The sequence below is a fragment of the Gymnodraco acuticeps genome, unplaced genomic scaffold, assembly GCF_902827175.1.
Source record: "Gymnodraco acuticeps unplaced genomic scaffold, fGymAcu1.1, whole genome shotgun sequence".
NCBI classification, from domain to species: domain Eukaryota; kingdom Metazoa; phylum Chordata; class Actinopteri; order Perciformes; family Bathydraconidae; genus Gymnodraco; species Gymnodraco acuticeps.
The window spans coordinates 18792-37500 of NW_022991660.1; the positions used below are offsets into that span (position 1 = coordinate 18792).

An 18709-nucleotide genomic window follows, 5' to 3' on the forward strand; every position below is an offset into this window, starting at 1 on the left:
TTGTTGAAAAAACTCCTTATATCCGTTAGCGTAGCTCGCTAGCACCAGAAGCTAACAACAACGATCTCCGGTACCGGTGCGCTCTCGCTCGCGCACGCACAAAATGGCTCGTTCCACACAAACACACAGAGTCGAGCTTGAATGAAACACAGAGACCCAGACGTAATAGTGCTGTATCATATTATTTTCGAATCAATAATTTTTCTAAATACGATTTTTTTTTTTTTTTTTTAAATAACCATTTTTCCTCCTGGTCTCTCGCGCCCCCCTGTCATGCCTCTGCGCCCCCCACTTTGAGAACCACTGCTGTAGAGTTTGAATTCAGTGTTCATTACTTTAATCACTGGTTGCTGTGAAGAGGGCTCCATGCTGGCAAGTTCTGGGTAATAATTGTCCAAATCCCTGATGATGATTTGTCCCAAAAGAAAGCACTTCAGATCCTAGGAAATATTGGTTATAACCACCAAGGACAAACTCCAGATGTCAGTGTGTTGTTGGTCCAGTGGGTGACACGCTAAACCAACATTTTTGATGCTCTTGTCGGTTTGTATTGAATATATTGTAACATTTAGGTTAAACATCCCAGAACAGATATAAGTAGTCGTGTAAAAATGTGCAGTTTGAGGGACAGTGAGGTCGTCCTTCACCAGCCTGTGATGTGTTTGTCTTTGCACACACTCGTTGTGTATCCCAACACACACTCTTTGTTCATCCCCACACACACTCTGTTACGTGTAGACGCAGGAGAGCCTGCAGCCGGACTCAGACTCAAAGTTGTTTGTGTTTCCCTCGCAGCCTCCGAACCAGAACTGAGCGCAGGCGTTAGCTTCGGGGTCGTAGTACCATCGAACAACGTACTGCCGACAGGACCCGGGGTCCAGAGGGAGAGAGCAGCCCTCTGCGAGACAGGAAACATGCAATACGTGTTATTACATTAAAGGTCTCTATCGCGCTGTTTCCAGGCATTTATTATGGGTCTCAGATATATAGAAATATATAAAAACATGTCTCTGAAGTTGCTCTGTTCCTGCATTTCAGATCGATCTGAAATGTATATTGACTTTCTTCATTTTTAAATATTCCATTCCCCACGTACTTATGTATAAAAGACAGAAAAGAGTGCATGTTGCAGATGATAGGAGACCTCTAAGAACTTCCTCCACATGGCATTAAAGGGTTAGTCCATGTATTGGTCATCTTTGTGTCTTTACGTATTTCTCTCGGTCAAAGCGTCTTTGAGTTTCTAGAAAAGCTTATTGTTATTATTGTTGTTATTATTGTGTGTACCTGTCAGTGATGAGTCTGTCAGAAGAGGACCAGGAGGGCTGATGGGAGTCCTCGTGCTCTCAGGAGGTTTCAGCCAATCGGTCGGGGTCTGAGGACCGACCACTGACCCCAGAACCTTCACCAGCTTGGCATCAATGGGGGTCCCATCAGGCCCGGTGTCCTGGGGAGGGGAGGTCACTGGGAGCTCAAACTGGGGAGGGGAGGTCACTGGGAGCTCAAACTGGGGAGGAGAGGGGCGACGATTAGACACTCTTACATCTCGTCTACAGGCAAGTTTATTTATACAGCACTTTCAACACAAGGTAATTCAAAGTGCTTTACAAACATCAAAGACATTAAGATCATAAAACACATTATAAACATTAAAAAGCAAAGATAATGAAACATGAGTAACAGGTACGTGAATAAAAGTTACAGAGCAGTGTGAGATGAGAAGAGTTCAATTAAAAGCAGCGGCAAACAGAAAGTCTTCAGCCTGGATTTGAAAGCAGTCCGAGTTGCAGCGGACCGGCAGGTTTCTGGGAGTTTGTTCCAGATGTTTGGAAATACCCCTCACCACATTCTCTCATTCCTCTAGCCCTCCTGTGAAATTAGAGTTCTTTAAACACTTTCCCAACCTTTTTATATTCCTTTCATCCTTCTCTTTTAGTCCAGCAGAAATGTGATCTGAATGAATTGTGCTTTTGATGATAACAACATGAACGTTGGCTCACTGTTAGAGCACGCGCCAAGGAAGATTTCTGGCTATAGAGCATCGCATATTTGTCCATTGGTTGTTATTTTACCGGTAGCTTAGGATCTAGACTCTGGTGGCTAATCCTACATTTTCAAGGATGAGGAATGCAGTGGTACTATTTACAACATGCTAGAATGTAGCTAACTCCATGTATCTGGTATTCAGACAACAAAATACACAGTAAAACATTAACATATTTATTATCGTGAAGGAATGCTTGTTATATAATATATATGCAATATTACAGGTTTTCAACTAAATGCAGAGTTAGTTCTGAAAACACAGTCCCGCACAGCAGCAAGGGCAGTGCACTGAATTGCTGCCTTGACACATTTGAAAAGTGTCCACTGCACCCCTTTTTGCATCCAGTAACCTGCGGGTGGGAGTTCAGGGGCTGCAAACATCCTCTGTCCCCAGCAGTGACCAGCTTGGAAGGCAGCTCTCTTTGTGTGCTGCTTGTGTTGGGGGGAGTCCTTCAATTGGTCTACCTTTCTGGGTGAAGAGCTGCCTGATTGGCTGACTCCTGGCTGCTAGTGCGGTCATACAATACCAGAGAGCAGTGTCACACTCACTTCTCTACTTCCCCTCTTCTACGACCAGGCCAAGTCTGTGGCCATGATTCGTCATTCTATGGATGTGGTAAGGCAGGCATTGGAGATTCTGCAGCCCAATTCCTCAACATCACTGCTGTGGGTTGCCTTTGGAGCTGGGAAGAGTTTTCGGCATTTAGCAGCTCATGAGATGGCGAGGTCACTGGGTCCAGATCGATGCATAGCCTTACCAATGTTCCATGCATTTACTGGATGTGACACTGGGTCATCTTTTGATGGCAGGGGCAAGAAGACGGCGTGGGATACATGGATGATGTGGAAGAGGGGTGGAAGCAGGTCCCTCCCTACACACAGATCACACAGACTGGGTGGGGCCTCAACTCGCGGAGGGATCCTCACCTCGCGGAGGGATCCTCACCTCGCGGAGGGGGCCTCACCTCGCGGAGGGATCCTCACCTCGCGGAGGGATCCTCACCTCGCGGAGGGATCCTCACCTCGCGGAGGGGGCCTCACCTCACGGAGGGGGCCTCACCTCACGGAGGGGGCCTCACCTCGCGGAGGGGGCCTCACCTCACGGAGGGGGCCTCACCTCGCGGAGGGGGCCTCACCTCGCGGAGGGATCCTCACCTCGCGGAGGGGGGCCTCACCTCGCGGAGGGGGCCTCACCTCGCGGAGGGGGCCTCACCTCGCGGAGGGGGCCTCACCTCGCGCAAATGCGGTGCACCTTTATGCGCTTATGCGGCGCAATTACTGTAAGCGTGCCACAGTTTCGCCGCTGCGAGGCTCCGGCGTATGCTCCCTGAATACCAGATACATGGAGTTAGCTACATTCTAGCATGTTGTAAATAGTACCACTGCATTCCTCATTCTTGAAAATGTAGGATTAGCCACCAGAATCTAGATCCTAAGCTACCGGTAAAATAACAATCAATGGCGCCATTGGACAAATATGCAAAGGCCCTATAGCCAGAAATCTTCCTCATATCTTCACATATCTGCTGGACTATTTCATCCATTCCCCCCCAGACAACACATGTCCCTGTTTTACTGTCACCTGAACCCACCTTTGACCTTTAAACCACTTCTCTTTTCAATTCCCAGAATAACGATATTTAACCCTGTAATTAAATAGACAGTAAAATAACCAGCTTTACTTGAATGTGTTCCTTAGCGGGGAACTCGTTGTAGCGTCGCTCTTCTGGAGCCTTCGGTTGGATTTCCATCGGTGGAAACACAGAGTTTGGTAGAAATGCCATCGCGTCGTTCTGATCACAAATCAGACTCAGCAGTTTGCTTTCCAGAGCTGTAGCAGAGAAACATCATTAGCAAATAAAACCATTACAGCTAGGGATAGACGACAGGAGAAGACAAACCAAAGTCAATCATTATTCTGTTATTCTCAGGATTTTGACCATTTTCTGAATGTTTACTTTTTCCACAGGGTTAGGGCAAGGGGTTAGGAAAATGGTTGCGCATTTTTTCAGAATATTCTTTCGAAATGTTTTAAATTTTTCCCGAAAAATTCTAAAAAATGTCAGAACATTTCTAAAAACAAATCTTGGGTTTTAACTTTAAGCAGAATTTGACTTTCATTTTTGGAAATGTTACTTATTTTGCACAATTCTTATTTTTTTTGTTGCATTTTTTCATAGTTTTCATAATTTTTATTTGAATACGATTCATGATTCTGAAGATTGTCGTTTATTAGAGATGTTAGCCGTGACATAGAGCACTTACTGTTAAGCGTCCTGAAGTCATCTATCAGGTAAACGTGCTCTTCTTTGGGATCCGAGGCGATCGCATCCATCTGAGCCTGGAATTCTTCTCTCAGAGGGTCCGTATTGTTCCCGACTCCTATCACAAACATCTCGATGCCTTGCTCATGGGCCACCGCTGCTGTTTCTTCAAACTGCATGAGATCTCGGGGGTCTGCCTGTCCGTCCGTCAGCACCACGGCTACCTTCCTGACGCCCGGCCTGGACACCTGGAACAGCTGATTGGCTCGATGGATGGCACTACCTGTGAACGTGCCTTCGCCCAGGTACGGCATATTTCTGACGGCCGCCTTGATCTCATCCTGGCTGGCGATTGGCTGCAAACTGACCACCACCATCTCAACGTGGCTGAACAGAACCACGCCGATCCGACCCGCCTCCTGGCTCACCTTCAGAGCGTAAACACAACCTTTACTCAAGTAGAAGTACAGATACTCGTGCTTAAAAATACTCTGGTAAAAGTAGAAGTACTGACTAAACTACTTTACTCAAGTAAAAGTAAAGAAGTATGGGCTTCGAAATTTACTCAAGTGCAGTAACGAAGTATTTGTACTCCACTACTTCCCACCTCTACTCACCGTCACTCGATCAATAAGAGCGATCACAAAGTCCTTCACCAACTCAAAGTTCTCTGGACCGACGCTCTCTGAGCTGTCGATCACAAACACCAGCTCCAAAGGGCTCTGTCTGCACTTCAGACCACATCCTGGGCAAAAGATACCAGAGGTCATTTTAACATGTTAAAGGAAATCTGCTGGGGTGCATACCAACACAAATCAATGCACAACTCCCATCGTAACTTTCCTTCTGAAATAGACTCAACAAACACAGCTGAGCCCTCGTCTATAATTACATAGAGTCAAATAAATAGCATTACTTGAGAGAACATTTTTAAATGTTAAAGAACACCTGCTGGGGTGCATACCAACACATCAACCATCGCAAACAAAGGTTTTCAACAAGTACTACAGTATCTTTCTAAAGATAAACTATAACATTACATTTAAATCACGAGATGTTTCATGAGATTATTGAACACATGAGCTCCAGACAAAGCAACACAGAAACACGTTTAAAATGTGTGATTTACCACAGATCTCCCTGATGATCAGGATGACCTCTTGTCTCTGTGGAAAGAACAAAGACACACAATAAGGTCTCACATGTTGTTAAGATTTAAAGATCAGTGTATTTTCTCTCAGTCATTTGACTCACGGTCAGACCTGGTTCTCCGCTTGCTCCTGGTTCCCCCTGAAAGAATAAAACCAGATTACGACCAGCATCTGAGTGTTTGGCTAATCTCTACAGAGGGAACATAGTGATGCTGTATAAGGGAATCTCTTGGGTCCATTTGCCGCTGACTGGCATCATCTGACATTCTTTACTAACTAACCATTTAACTATTCTTTCACACACAGTGACGTCACGAGCTACCCACAATGCAACGCGTGCCATATATATATATATATATAAATACGCCATTTTCCTGGAGGTGCTAATATCCTGGAGGTGCTAATATAAACAGCTAGCTAACAGGCAGAGCGCACTAGGTTTTTTTTCTGAATTAACGACCGAAGAAATCGCTGCATGTCTTCGGATTACATCTCTGGACTTGAGGGGTGTGCTCGAGGTCGTTACCAGCGTGAACTAGAGCTGTGTGGGTTGTTACAGACTGCCTGCAGATGTATGGAAAAACGACCCTCGAAAGTGGCCTTCGGTCGATTTTGGCAGCATCTACGTCTATCTTCTGGAAACACCAGGTGAATACCCCACTTGTCACAATAATATTATCATGCCATTGCATATATGTGATATTTTAGAGTTGACTATATTGATTAAGGTAATAGACTGCTTGCACCTCGTGTGAAATGGCGGATACCGGAAGTACGGTGTCGCCCTCGGCCCAAAACCCGTATGTGTGTGTGAAAGAATAAGACTGATCAACTCTAAGCCAGTTTCTACCGGAGGCCAGGGTTAGCATTCTACGAGCTAACAGCGCTAACAGAGACGTTCAGGCACATTTCTTGAATCAAGTGTCTCAGAGTTGTTCATAGACGTCGCACTCCAAATCTAAAGTTCTTAAATATTGCAGCATTTCAGGAACAGGACAGATGTTCTTTGAACCCGTTGATCTTAATGACGATAGATTGGAGTTTGAATCTGATCTCTTTTCTCAACATTAGAATTGAAACCAACAATGTTATCAAACACTTCTTTTATAGTTCATATTTCACATGAAATAAAGAGGCAGCAGCAACAAAGAGAAAAGGAAGCTTTGCTCCCTAAACGTATTCCAGCTGAAAAACTAAACCCTTCAAAGACAGCGTTAATCAGCTCAGACTCTTTAAGCCCTTTTCTGTTTCATAACCAAGGAAGTATTTCTCGTGTTACCGTGAGTCCGCTGGCTCCTGGTTCTCCGAGGTCTCCTCTGTCTCCTTTCCTTCCCAGGTCTCCAGGAACGCCTCTGTTACCCTGTGGAGAAAACGCTCTTTACGACAGAACATTTGGTAATAACTGTATTTGTTTTATTCTACCTTTATTTAACCGGGAGAGATCTCATTGAGAAAAAGATCTATCTGTTTCAAGAGAGTCCTCGTCCAAGAATGGAGACAGCAGCGCAGTTACAGACGATCACAACACAGAGAGGCTCTTTCCACAGAGGGGACACATGTTGATGTAGAAGAGACATGAAGAAGAGGGGACACATGTTGATGTAGAAGAGACATGAAGAAGAGGGGACACATGTTGATGTAGAAGAGACATGAAGAAGAGGGGACACATGTTGATGTAGAAGAGACATGAAGAAGAGGGGACACATGTTGATGTAGAAGAAGACATGAAGAAGAGGGGACACATGTTGATGTAGAAGAGACATGAAGAAGAGAGGACACATGTTGATGTAGAAGAGACATGAAGAAGAGGGGACACATGTTGATGGTAGAAGAGACATGAAGAAGAGGGGACACATGTTGATGTAGAAGAGACATGAAGAAGAAGGGGACACATGTTGATGTAGAAGAGACATGAGAAGAGGGGACACATGTTTGATGTAGAAGAGACATGAAGAAGAGGGGTACACATGTTGATTAGAAGAGACATGAAGAAGAGGGGACACATGTTTGATGAGAAGAGACATGAAGAAGAGGGACACATGTTGATGTAGAAGAGACATGGAAGAAGAGGGGACACATGTTGATGTAGAAGAGACATGAAGAAGAGGGGACACATGTTGATGTAGAAGAGACATGAAGAAGAGGGGACACATGTTGATGTAGAAGAGACATGAAGAAGAGGGGACACATGTTGATGTAGAAGAGACATGAAGAAGAGGGGACACATGTTGATGTAGAGAGACATGAAGAAGAGGGGACACATGTTGATGTAGAGAGACATGAAGAAGAGGGGACACATGTTGATGTAGAAAGACATGAAGAAGAGGGGACACATGTTGATGTAGAAGAGACATGAAGAAGAGGGGACACATGTTGATGTAGAGAGACATGGAGAAGAGGGGACACATGTTGATGTAGAAGAGACATGGAGAAGAGGGGACACATGTTGATGTAGAAGAGACATGGAAGAAGAGAGGGACACATGTTGATGTAGAAGAGACATGGAGAAGAGGGGACACATGTTGATGTAGAAGAGACATGAAGAAGAGGGGACACATGTTGATGTAGAAGAGACATGAAGAAGAGGATTCTACAGAACAGGAGACCTGTAAAGAAAGCAGCTCTCTGAGTCTCAGCTCTCTGAGTCTCAGCTCTCTGAGTCTCAGCTCTCTGAGTCTCAGCTCTCTGAGTCTCAGCTCTCTTTGCAGCATGCTTCAAAGCCTCAGGAGCAGAGAAACTAAACTCCAGTTCACTTCCAGAGGCAAAGTGTGGTTCTGTGTAAATGTGAGTACCTTCTCCCCTGGTGCTCCATCCCCTGGAAGCCCCCGAGGACCCATCGGCCCCTTGAAGCCAGGCTCTCCCTACGAACAAGAAAAGGTCAATTGGTAAACAACACGAGGGCATCATCGGCATGCGGGACATCCTGAAGTCCTGTCCATGGAGAGGACACTACGGATGGGTTTGAGGCAACAGCAAAGGCTAACGACATAAAAGGAGACAGTGGTCTATTGTAGTACATTTATCATTAAGTCTCCTTTAAGTATGCTTCCTTCTCTGGTTTGATTTTCCTGCAGTTTGAATCTATCATCTTCACTTCCTTAGAACAGACAGAAGGCTCTTCGACCATTGTTAGGACTGATATTAGGTTTGTAATGACCAAGTATGCAAGTTTCCACCGTCTGGCCAACACTTCCTGTAAATTGCTGAGACCTTCCCTTCCCTTGCTCTTGAGCAGGGATGGGCAAATAGCAGCCCGGCGGCCGCATGCGGGAGGGAGGGGGAGCGGCGCTGAGGAACAGCAGAGTGCGGGCTGACAGGTGTCCGTGTGGACACTCCTCTTATTGTGCGCCAGCAGAGACAGGCAGTGTCTTAGGTTCCAGTTAGTGTTCATGACTTCATGTTTATGTCATCTAATGGTTCATCTCAATGCACACACATTTCCCGTGATTTCCAATAGTTTAAAAATAGTTTCTGTTCAATACGAACATGCCACTTGTAAACATTAAATAACGTTTCTGTGAAGTGATATTTGTTTGGAGAGGATGCTCCTGAGAGATTGTAACATGTCAATGAAGATGTCAGACTTAGCATATTTGTTAATAATTACATACAATGTGTGTGTGTGTGTGTGTGTGTGTGTGTGTGTGTGTGTGTGTGTGTGTGTGTGTGTGCGTGTGTGTGTGTGTGCGTGTGTGTGTGTGTGGCCTAGCATTACTATACTTGTGGGGACCTAATTCTGTTTACATAGTCACGTGTGGGGACTCGCCTCCCTTATGGGGACAAATTGGAGGTCCCCATAAGGGGGATCATTAATTTTAGGGTGAAGACTTTGGGTTAGGGTTAAGGGTAAGGGTTAGGTTAAGGGTAAGGTTAAGGGTAAGGGTTAGGTTAAGGGTTAGGGTTAGGCATGTGTTGGTTATGGTTAAGGTTAGGATAAGTCTCCAGGAAATGCATGTAAGTCAATGTAATGTCCCCTGAAGTGATGTATACATGGTGTGTGTGTGTGTGTGTGTGTGTGTGTGTGTGTGTGTGTGTGTGTGTGTGTGTGTGTGTGTGTGTGTGTGTGTGTGTGTGTGTTCCAAGTGAATCTGTGGCCCCCTGGTGGCCAGTGATGTGGCCCACACCACCATCCAAGTTGCCCACCCTGCTCTTGAGTGCTTGTATTTTCTGTTGGTCAGATCTAGTAATAATGAGCTCGTGCTAGATTCTGTCCTTTCAGCTGAAAGAGATGAACTCTGTGAAATGCTTTGACTTTATTAAATAACAACACTTTGCTTTAAACTTCTATTATTTGTTCATTTTTTACCAAACAGGATGTTTTTGTGTGGAATTTCCTCCACGCGGTCATCCATAACATTTTAATGTCACGGATCAGAGAGTATTATTATTATTGATTACTGTATGATGCTGGTCATCAAGGATGCGTATCGAACCACTGCTTGGCGACCAACATAATGATTACTCGTCGAGGGTTTTGATTAGAATGTGTTGTGGTTGTGGCTCCGCAGATTAAATGGTTTTCCACCAATCACAGGGTCGACATGTCAATCAGTCCATGGGCAAACACCTACATTTGAGGGACGCTGTGGCGCAGTGGGTAGTGCGTTGGTGTACGGATCAGGGGAGCACAGGTTCAAACCCCACTGCAGTCAGCATGTCGTTGTGTCCCTGAGACTCAAAAGTGCTCCTGTGGGGATTGTCCACAGTATTGAGTATGTAAGTCGCTTTGGATAAAAGCGTCTAACAAGTGAAATGTGATGTAATGAGTGTGAAGGATTATCCCTCCTGACGACCAGGCGGCCCCTCAATGGGCTCTGCCGTTATGAGGATGTTTTGAACGCTGGACTCGTGTAAAAGCAGTTTTTAGAACTCAAACAGTCTCAAAATGTTCTGCATCACATGCATGTCCTACCTTTGGCCCCTGGATGCCCTCTCCTGGAGGCCCCATCAGGCCTGAAGGACCACTCTGCCCCGTAGAGCCCTGAGGATACAACACATCACGGTACTTTAAATAAACAAGGCTTCATAAACTCATTATGAAATAGAGAGGGTTTTGAAACACACACTGACCTTGGGTCCATACAGTCCAATCCCAGGAGGGCCTGATGGTCCTGGTACCCCCGACAAACCTCTGTCGCCCTGAAGAACAGACACAAATACACCAATATCATCTATTATACAAGTCTCTGTTTTAGTCTACCTGTTTATCTTCTACACATTTGAGTTTATTCTATCAACAGTCTTTGGTGCAATCGATCCACATGACGTGCTCTACATTCTGCAGCCATGTCCACATTTATGAAGAGGTGCTATGTTCGAAGAATCAAAATAACTTTATTCGTATTGAAACACTATTCAATAAAGGGCATGCACATACTATTACATGGAGTTATTCCAATTTACAAGAAATATGTTGAAGCCGTCTCTAATCGGTGAATCATCTTCAGGTTTACGTTACGCTTTGTCTTTTGGAGAAATGTTTTCAAATTGCTTGCAACAAAACACATTTTTTAAATATGGTATGTTACATGGCACTACATTTCCCATGAGCCTTAGCGAATCAGAAAAAGCTACATAACACAAGGGGACGGGTAATAACCAGACAAGCATGACATGGGACCTTTAAGGACAGGTGAAAATGTTGAATCTGTTCACATAGCCCTGAAATATATATATATTTTTAAACAATGTTCTCACTACGGTAACGGTGAATGGAACTACATTTCCCATGAACCTTTGCACACGTCCGCTCACTTCATGCATTGTGTGGCCTCACCTTAGCTCCAGGTAGGCCTTTACCTTCTGGTCCCATCTCTCCTGGAAGTCCCGGTAATCCAGGCCGACCCTAAGGATCACAGAGAACATGTTCACTTTCAAACCTCTGCTTTAAATATGAGGATAACTAAAGTGTGACGAGTGTTTCCTCTCGCCTGAGGTCCTGGGGAACTTTCTCCCTTCAGCCCTGGAGGTCCAACAGGTCCATTGTTCCCTTTGTGGCCCTGCAGGAGGACAGCAAGTGAGACATTGCTGATGTGTCTGCATATTAGCAAACATCAATACTGACCTACAGGTGCACACATTCAGATTTATGGAGTTCATTTAAAAAAACCTGTAATTCAAAATATTATGATCTGATTTCAAGTAACCAAAAGGACAAATGTCTTACTTGTATTTATTAGTTAAACATTTAAACCTATTCTCCTTAATGTAACTTTCTCCATACAGTTTGTCCTCTGTTGTTAAAACTTGATATTTGCTTTGAGAAAAATAATCTAAAAATATGTGACCGGATCAGTTTGTATAACTCTGCTGCTCCATGCATTTCATACAGGAAGCATATATATATATATATATATGAATCAATATAGTGATTATATTCTGTGTTCACGTTACCTTCGGCCCAATGATTCCCAGACCGTGTTCTCCCACAGCTCCTGAAGGTCCCACAGGCCCCAGATCCCCCTGTTAGAGAACCATTAACTCTCATTAAAACTGCTGTTAGATATGTATACTCTCAGAGGAGGGAGAACTACTCACATCCTGTACTTGAGTTAAGGTAGAAGTACTCAGATCTTGTTCTTGAGTAAAAGTAGAAGTACTCAGATCCTGTAGTAAAAGTAGAAGTACTCAGATCTTGTGCTTGAGTAAAAGTAGAAGTACTCAGATCTTGTACTTGAGTTAAGGGAGAAGTACTCATATCTTGTACATGAGTAAAAGTAAAAGTACTCAGATCTTGCACTTGAGTAAAAGTAGAAGTACTCAGATCGTGTACTTGAGTAAAAGTAAAAGTACTCAGATCTTGTACTTGAGTAAAAGTAGAAGTACTCAGATCTTGTAGTAAAAGTAGAAGTACTCAGATCTTGTACTTGAGTAAAAGTAGAAGTACCAGAGTGTAGGAATACTCTGTTACAGTAAAAGCATTCAAAATGTTCCTCAAGAGAAAGTAGAAAAGTATTCTCATCAAAATATAGTGAAAGACAGTAAAAGTAGTCGTTGTGCAGATTGGTCCATTTCAGAATAATATATATGATATGTTTTATAATGATTGATCATGAAAGTGTTCTCAAAGCTGGTGAAGGTGCAGCTAGTTTGAATGACTTTGTATACTGCAGGGTAGCTGGTGGATTTACTCCAGGTGGAACTAAAGTCTGATTCAACACTTGGTTATATTTCACATCATTCATCCACATCTGTGAAGTAACTAAAGGTATTAAATACATGTAGTGGAGGAAAAGTACACCATGTACCTCTGAACTGTAGTGGAGTAGAAGTACACAGTAACATTACATTAAAATTAAGATTAATTAATTACACAAAAATTAACGCGTTAAAAAAATTAACGCATTTTAATCGCACTTATTTTTGCACCGCGGAACGTTTCTCACTGGATGAGTTTCAGGCGTACCGATTATACTGGAGCACCAACTAACGTTCATGACTTCAGACAACAACAAACCACAGTGAACAACAGTGGGAAATGTTGTTTTAAAAAACGGACGGATGGAAGCGTCGATAAGAGCACGGTTGTGTGCAAATTATGCAAAAAGGAATTCGCATATCACCGCAGCACATCAAGCCTCAAGTATCACCTCAATGCAAAACATATAGCAGCTAGCGTGGAAGCTAGCGTGGACGTTAGCCTCTTTTATCGCGTTCACACACCAAAAAGAGCCAGTACTAAAATTAGTTCATGAGAACCTTTTTACCCCCACGAAAGTCCCTGCTTGAGAGCAGAGAGCTGCTAGAGAGCAGGGACTTTCGTGCGGCTCTCTTGTGAGAAAAGAGCTATATGTCTGATTGGCTGGGCGGATTGCAAACCACGCCCCGTAAAACTCCCAAAAAGTTTTGTGAAGCCGCCATTTTATTATCCTCGCATTAGCATTATTAGCATTAGCAGCATTAGCATTAGCCCAGCGCAGAAACGCAGAGAGACTAATTTATGGCAACACAAAATAAAACATGGGAGCGGTGGAGATGAGGAGGTGTCGGCGTTCTGGCGATTTACTCGGAATGCTTCAGTAGAAGCTGCTGGGACTCCCAGCAGCTTCTACGAACTAAAGTTAGTTCATGCGAACTAAAGAGTTCACATGAACTAAGTTCACATGAACCTTTGTGGGAAAAGTACTGCGGTGTGAATGCGCCTAATGGTATACTAAAATCCATGTGAAAAAAATTGCTTCTCACTGTTCTTAGGTCAAATATTTATATGCGATTAAAAATGCGATTAATTTCGATTAATTAATTACAAAGCCTCTAATTAATTAGATTCATTTTTTTAATCGAGTCCCGGCCCTAATTAAAATACAAGATTGTACTTAAGCATAGTAGGCTACTTGAGTAAATGTACTTAGGTACTTCCCACCTCTGCCTTTCTCTCAGCCTGAATACTGATATTTCTCAACATGACGGGAACATCATTTACATTTCCTCTGAAGCACGTCAGTAGAATTCCTAATAATCCTGTTCTGCGGTGAGCACTGTGTGCACGAGGTCAGCTTCACACAGGTGTGTCGTTTCCAAAGAATTCAGTGGAACTGGTTTTGCTTCTGAATGCTATCTGATCCCTTCATTCAGGGCACACCTGAATAACTCCTCACTGTAAACCATGCACTGAAGAACAAACAGGAAGTGGGTGTCACCGCTTTTTTCCAGGACGTCAGTCTGGGTTCATGTGTTTGTGTGTGAATGAAGATTAATTAAAAGATAAGCCAAACAAAGAGAGAGAGAGAGAGTGTGTGTGTGTGTGTGTGTGTGTGTGTGGTGTGTGTGTGTGTGTGTGTGTGTGTGTGTGTGTGTGTGTGTGTGTGTGTGTGTGTGTGTGTGTGTGTGTGTGTGTGTGTGTGTGTGTGTGTGTGTGTGTGTGTGTGTGTGTGTGTGTGTGTGTGTGTGTGTGTGTGTGTGTGTGGTGTGTTTGTATCACCTTAGGTCCAGGGAAGCCTCTGCCGGCTTGTCCTTGTAATCCCATTTGTCCTGGACTCCCCGGCTCCCCCTGAACAACAGATTCAACAAACAGTGAGTAAAAAAGGATGAATGCAACCATGTGTTTCCTCCCCTGAAGCGTGTTCTCTAGGTTTCAGTGCATGTAAATGGTCTGCAAAGGCCAACATCTATGTGTCCCCTCCCCTGTAGTGTGTTCTCTAGGTTTCAGTGCATGTAAATGGTCTGCAAAGGCCAACATCTATGTGTCCCCTCCCCTGTAGTGTGTTCTCTAGGTTTCAGTGCATGTAAATGGTCTGCAAAGGCCAACATCTATGTGTCCCCTCCCCTGTAGTGTGTTCTCTAGGTTTCAGTGCATGTAAATGGTCTGCAAAGGCCAACATCTATGTGTCCCCTCCCCTGTAGTGTGTTCTCTAGGTTTCAGTGCATGTAAATGGTCTGCAAAGGCCAACATCTATGTGTCCCCTCCCCTGTAGTGTGTTCTCTAGGTTTCAGTGCATGTAAATGGTCTGCAAAGGCCAACATCTATGTGTCCCCTCCCCTGTAGTGTGTTCTCTAGGTTTCAGTGCATGTAAATGGTCTGCAAAGGCCAACATCTATGTGTCCCCTCCCCTGTAGTGTGTTCTCTAGGTTTCAGTGCATGTAAATGGTCTGCAAAGGCCAACATCTATGTGTCCCCTCCCCTGTAGTGTGTTCTCTAGGTTTCAGTGCATGTAAATGGTATGCAAAGGCCAACATCTATGTGTCCCCTCCCCTGTAGTGTGTTCTCTAGGTTTCAGTGCATGTAAATGGTCTGCAAAGGTCAAAATCCACAGAACACACTTTGGACATGGTGACATCACTATGGAACACTCCCTAAGGGCTCCTATTGGCTAGTGCTCCAACACATTGTACGTGCTAGGCTAAGGGGCGGGACATCTCTCAGCAGTTGACCAATCACAGCTAACGTTACAAACAAATTACAAAATTGGGCTAAATTAAGTAATTATTCTGCTGTTTAACGTGCCTTTGCTCCTGAAGGTCCAACGGGTCCGGGGGAACCTGAGAGGCCCCGAGACCCTCGGTCCCCTCTGTCTCCCTGTGGAAAACACAAAATACATATATATAAATATATATAAGCGTCTTACAATAAGTGCAATCAACCACAAAGAAACTACTGCAAGAATCCTGCACGAACATGAGCTTCAAATAACTAACCATAACCCGTAACCATAACCCGTAACCATAACCCGTAACCACAGTCTGTGGAATTCAGAAAGGATATTTGCTCTAACAGGTAAATTCAAACGTTTAACAAAAAAAGGTATTCATTATTTTTATGATTTTCTTACATTTTTAGATAATAGAAAATATAAAACTCTCTGTCAATGTTGTTCTGCTAAATTGTAAAGCACTTTGGAATTGTATTTGTGCATGCAAGGTGCTATGTAAACTAAGTTCATTCATAATCCGTCACTTTGCATGAAAACAAGTCAATAATTGACCTTTTTTCATCGTCACACATGAATTATCTCAGTTTTAACCCCAAGCAAGGTCAAAAAACCAACATCCCAGAGTGTGTGAGGATAATACTTGTGTTTGACCTTTTCTCCGTGGATTCCTTTCCCCACCGCCCCCTCCAGTCCTCTCACACCTGGCCACCCCGTCTCTCCCTGCAAACAAAAACAAACACATTTTAAATCAGAAGCTCATCGACTGGTTTTGAGTTTACACGGAGCAGGAACCAGCAGGAAAAACGTGAGGACACTTCCTGTTGAGACTTTAATCCCCAGGCTTTCATTTCTGGCTTTATGTTCAAAGTCTTGGCTCTGATTGGTTTTGTGTGTGTGTGTGTGTGTGTGTGTGTGTGTGTGTGTGTGTGTGTGTGTGTGTGTGTGTGTGTGTGTGTGTGTGTGTGTGTGTGTGTGTGTGTGTGTGTGTGCGCATGTGTGTGTGCGTGTGTGTGTGCATGTGCGCATGTGTGTGGCCTAGCATTACTATCCTTGTGGGGACCTAAATCTGTTTACACAGTCACGTGTGGAGACTCGCCTCCCTTATGGGGACAAAATGGTGGTCCCCATGTCCCATCATTAATTTTAGGGTGAAGATTTGGTTAGGATTAGGATTAGGGTTAGGGTTAGGCATGTGTTGGTTATGGTTAAGGTTAGGATAAGTCTCCAGGAAATGCATGTAAGTCAATGTAATGTCCCCTGAAGTGATGTATACATGGTGTGTGTGTGTATGTGTGTGTGTGTGTGTGTGTGTGTGTGTGTGTGTGTGTGTGTGTGTGTGTGTGTGTGTGTGTGTGTGTGTGTGTGTGTGTGTGTGTGTGTGTGTGTGTGTGTGTGTGTGTGTGTGTGTGTGTGTGTGTTACCTTTTACAAACTCTTAAATCTCCCTTATTTAAACAGTTGACCTCTGACCCACCTTAGACCCCACAGCTCCGTCCTCTCCAGGAATACCGGGAATCCCTGCAGTCCCACCAGGACCTGGATCCCCCTGAGGAACACAGATACACTCAAAGCCCACTGAGCATCATATTAAACATGTGTTTATTAAAGGAGGTTCGTCTTACCTTCGTTCCTGGTTCTCCTAAGCCCCGCCCCCCCTGAGATCCAGGCTCTCCAGGGAAGCCCTGCTCACCCTGTGGAGATTTTTATTTAATGTATCTCTCATTTCTTTAAATAATATATACACCATAATCCTCTGTTACTGACCTTTGGACCAACGATCCCCAGTCCAGGAGGCCCTCGGGGGCCCGAAGGTCCCGATGGCCCAAAGTCCCCCTGAAACCAGACACAAAACTGACATTTAAATGTTTTTTACGCAAATAAATAATAATTAGTGGTAAAAATCTGTTAAATTATGACATACAACGTAAAAGAATAACATATACATATATATATATATATATATATATATATATATATTGTAGTAATAATAATATAATCTATTTATAATTGTAAATGTATATTGTATGTAGACATACTTTTTTTTTTTAAAGAAGCTGTGGGATTAGATCAGTGTAAACTTCTCCCCTTTTCGGATGTGTAATCTAATCAGTTAAATCATTTGTTTATATATAATTTGTAAGTCAATAATATTTGTATTTATTAATTTGATACTGATTACGTTTGTAAAGTATCATTGCTCTTGCCTTTTCTCCTTGAATGCCGGCCCCTGGAAACCCGACCATGCCGGGGGCCCCGGGGGCTCCTGAGTGTCCCTGAGGGTGAGACAGGTGACAGGTGAGACAGGTGACAGGTGAGACAGGTGACAGATGAGACAGGTGACAGGTGAGACAGGTGACAGGTGACAGGTGAGACAGGTGACAGGTGAGACAGGTGACAGGTGAGACAGGTGAGACAGGTGACAGGTGAGACAGGTGACAGGTGACAGGTGAGACAGGTGACAGGTGAGACAGGTGACAGGTGAGACAGGTGACAGATGAGACAGGTGAGAGGTGAGACAGGTGACAGGTGAGACAGGTGACAGGTGAGACAGGTGACAGGTGAGACAGGTGAGACTGGTGAGAGGTGAGACAGGGGACAGGTGAGACAGGGGACAGGTGAGACAGGTGAGACAGGGGATAGGTGAGAGGTGTGACAGGAGACAGGTGAGACAGGGGACAGGTGAGACAGGGGACAGGTGAGACAGGTGAGACAGGTGAGACAGGGGATAGGTGAGAGGTGTGACAGGAGACAGGTGAGACAGGGGACAGGTGAGACAGGTGAGACAGGTGTGACAGGTGAGACAGGTGAGACAGGTGACAGGTGAGACAGGGGACAGGTGAGACAGGGGACAGGTGAGACAGGTGAGACAGGTGAGAGGTGAGACAGGGGACAGGTGAGACAGGGGACAGGTGAGACAGGGGATAGGTGAGAGGTGAGACAGGTGACAGGTGAGACAGGGGACAGGTTAGACAGGTGAGACAGGTGACAGGTGAGACAGGTGAGACAGGGGACAGATGAGACAGGTGAGAGGTGAGACAGGTGAGACAGGTGACAGGTGAGACAGGTGACAGGTGAGACAGGGGACAGGTGAGACAGGTGAGAGGTGAGACAGGGGACAGGTGAGACAGGAGACAGGTGACAGGTGAGAGGTGTGACAGGAGACAGGTGAGACAGGTGAGACAGGGACAGGTGAGACAGGGGACAGGTGGACAGGGGATGAGACAGGGGAGACAGGGGACAGGTGAGACAGGGGACAGGTGAGACAGGTGAGACAGGGGACAGGTGAGACAGGTGAGACAGGGGGACAGGTGAGACAGGGGATAGGTGAGAGGTGAGACAGGTGGACAGGTGGGACAGGTTAGACAGGTGAGACAGGTGAC

General features: G+C 44.6%; 1 protein-coding gene across 1 annotated transcript in view; it reads right to left on the reverse strand.

Annotated features, from left to right (window-relative positions):
- Window positions 1-214: 214 nt before the first annotated feature.
- LOC117534396 (collagen alpha-1(XXVIII) chain-like) overlaps window positions 215-18709 on the reverse strand; it is a gene marked incomplete at its 5' end in the record, with an annotated part of 33738 nt that continues 15243 nt past the window's right edge. The window contains 21 exons of the mRNA XM_034198581.1: window positions 215-898; window positions 1288-1507; window positions 3729-3877; window positions 4312-4738; window positions 4928-5055; window positions 5440-5476; window positions 5565-5600; window positions 6741-6821; window positions 8254-8322; window positions 10374-10442; window positions 10532-10600; window positions 11238-11306; window positions 11392-11460; window positions 11855-11923; window positions 14382-14450; window positions 15405-15476; window positions 15982-16050; window positions 16804-16875; window positions 16952-17020; window positions 17094-17162; window positions 17534-17602. Of these exons, the coding sequence (XP_034054472.1) occupies window positions 729-898; window positions 1288-1507; window positions 3729-3877; window positions 4312-4738; window positions 4928-5055; window positions 5440-5476; window positions 5565-5600; window positions 6741-6821; window positions 8254-8322; window positions 10374-10442; window positions 10532-10600; window positions 11238-11306; window positions 11392-11460; window positions 11855-11923; window positions 14382-14450; window positions 15405-15476; window positions 15982-16050; window positions 16804-16875; window positions 16952-17020; window positions 17094-17162; window positions 17534-17602 (2151 nt within the window). The remainder of the gene's footprint in view (window positions 899-1287; window positions 1508-3728; window positions 3878-4311; window positions 4739-4927; window positions 5056-5439; window positions 5477-5564; window positions 5601-6740; window positions 6822-8253; window positions 8323-10373; window positions 10443-10531; window positions 10601-11237; window positions 11307-11391; window positions 11461-11854; window positions 11924-14381; window positions 14451-15404; window positions 15477-15981; window positions 16051-16803; window positions 16876-16951; window positions 17021-17093; window positions 17163-17533; window positions 17603-18709) is intronic.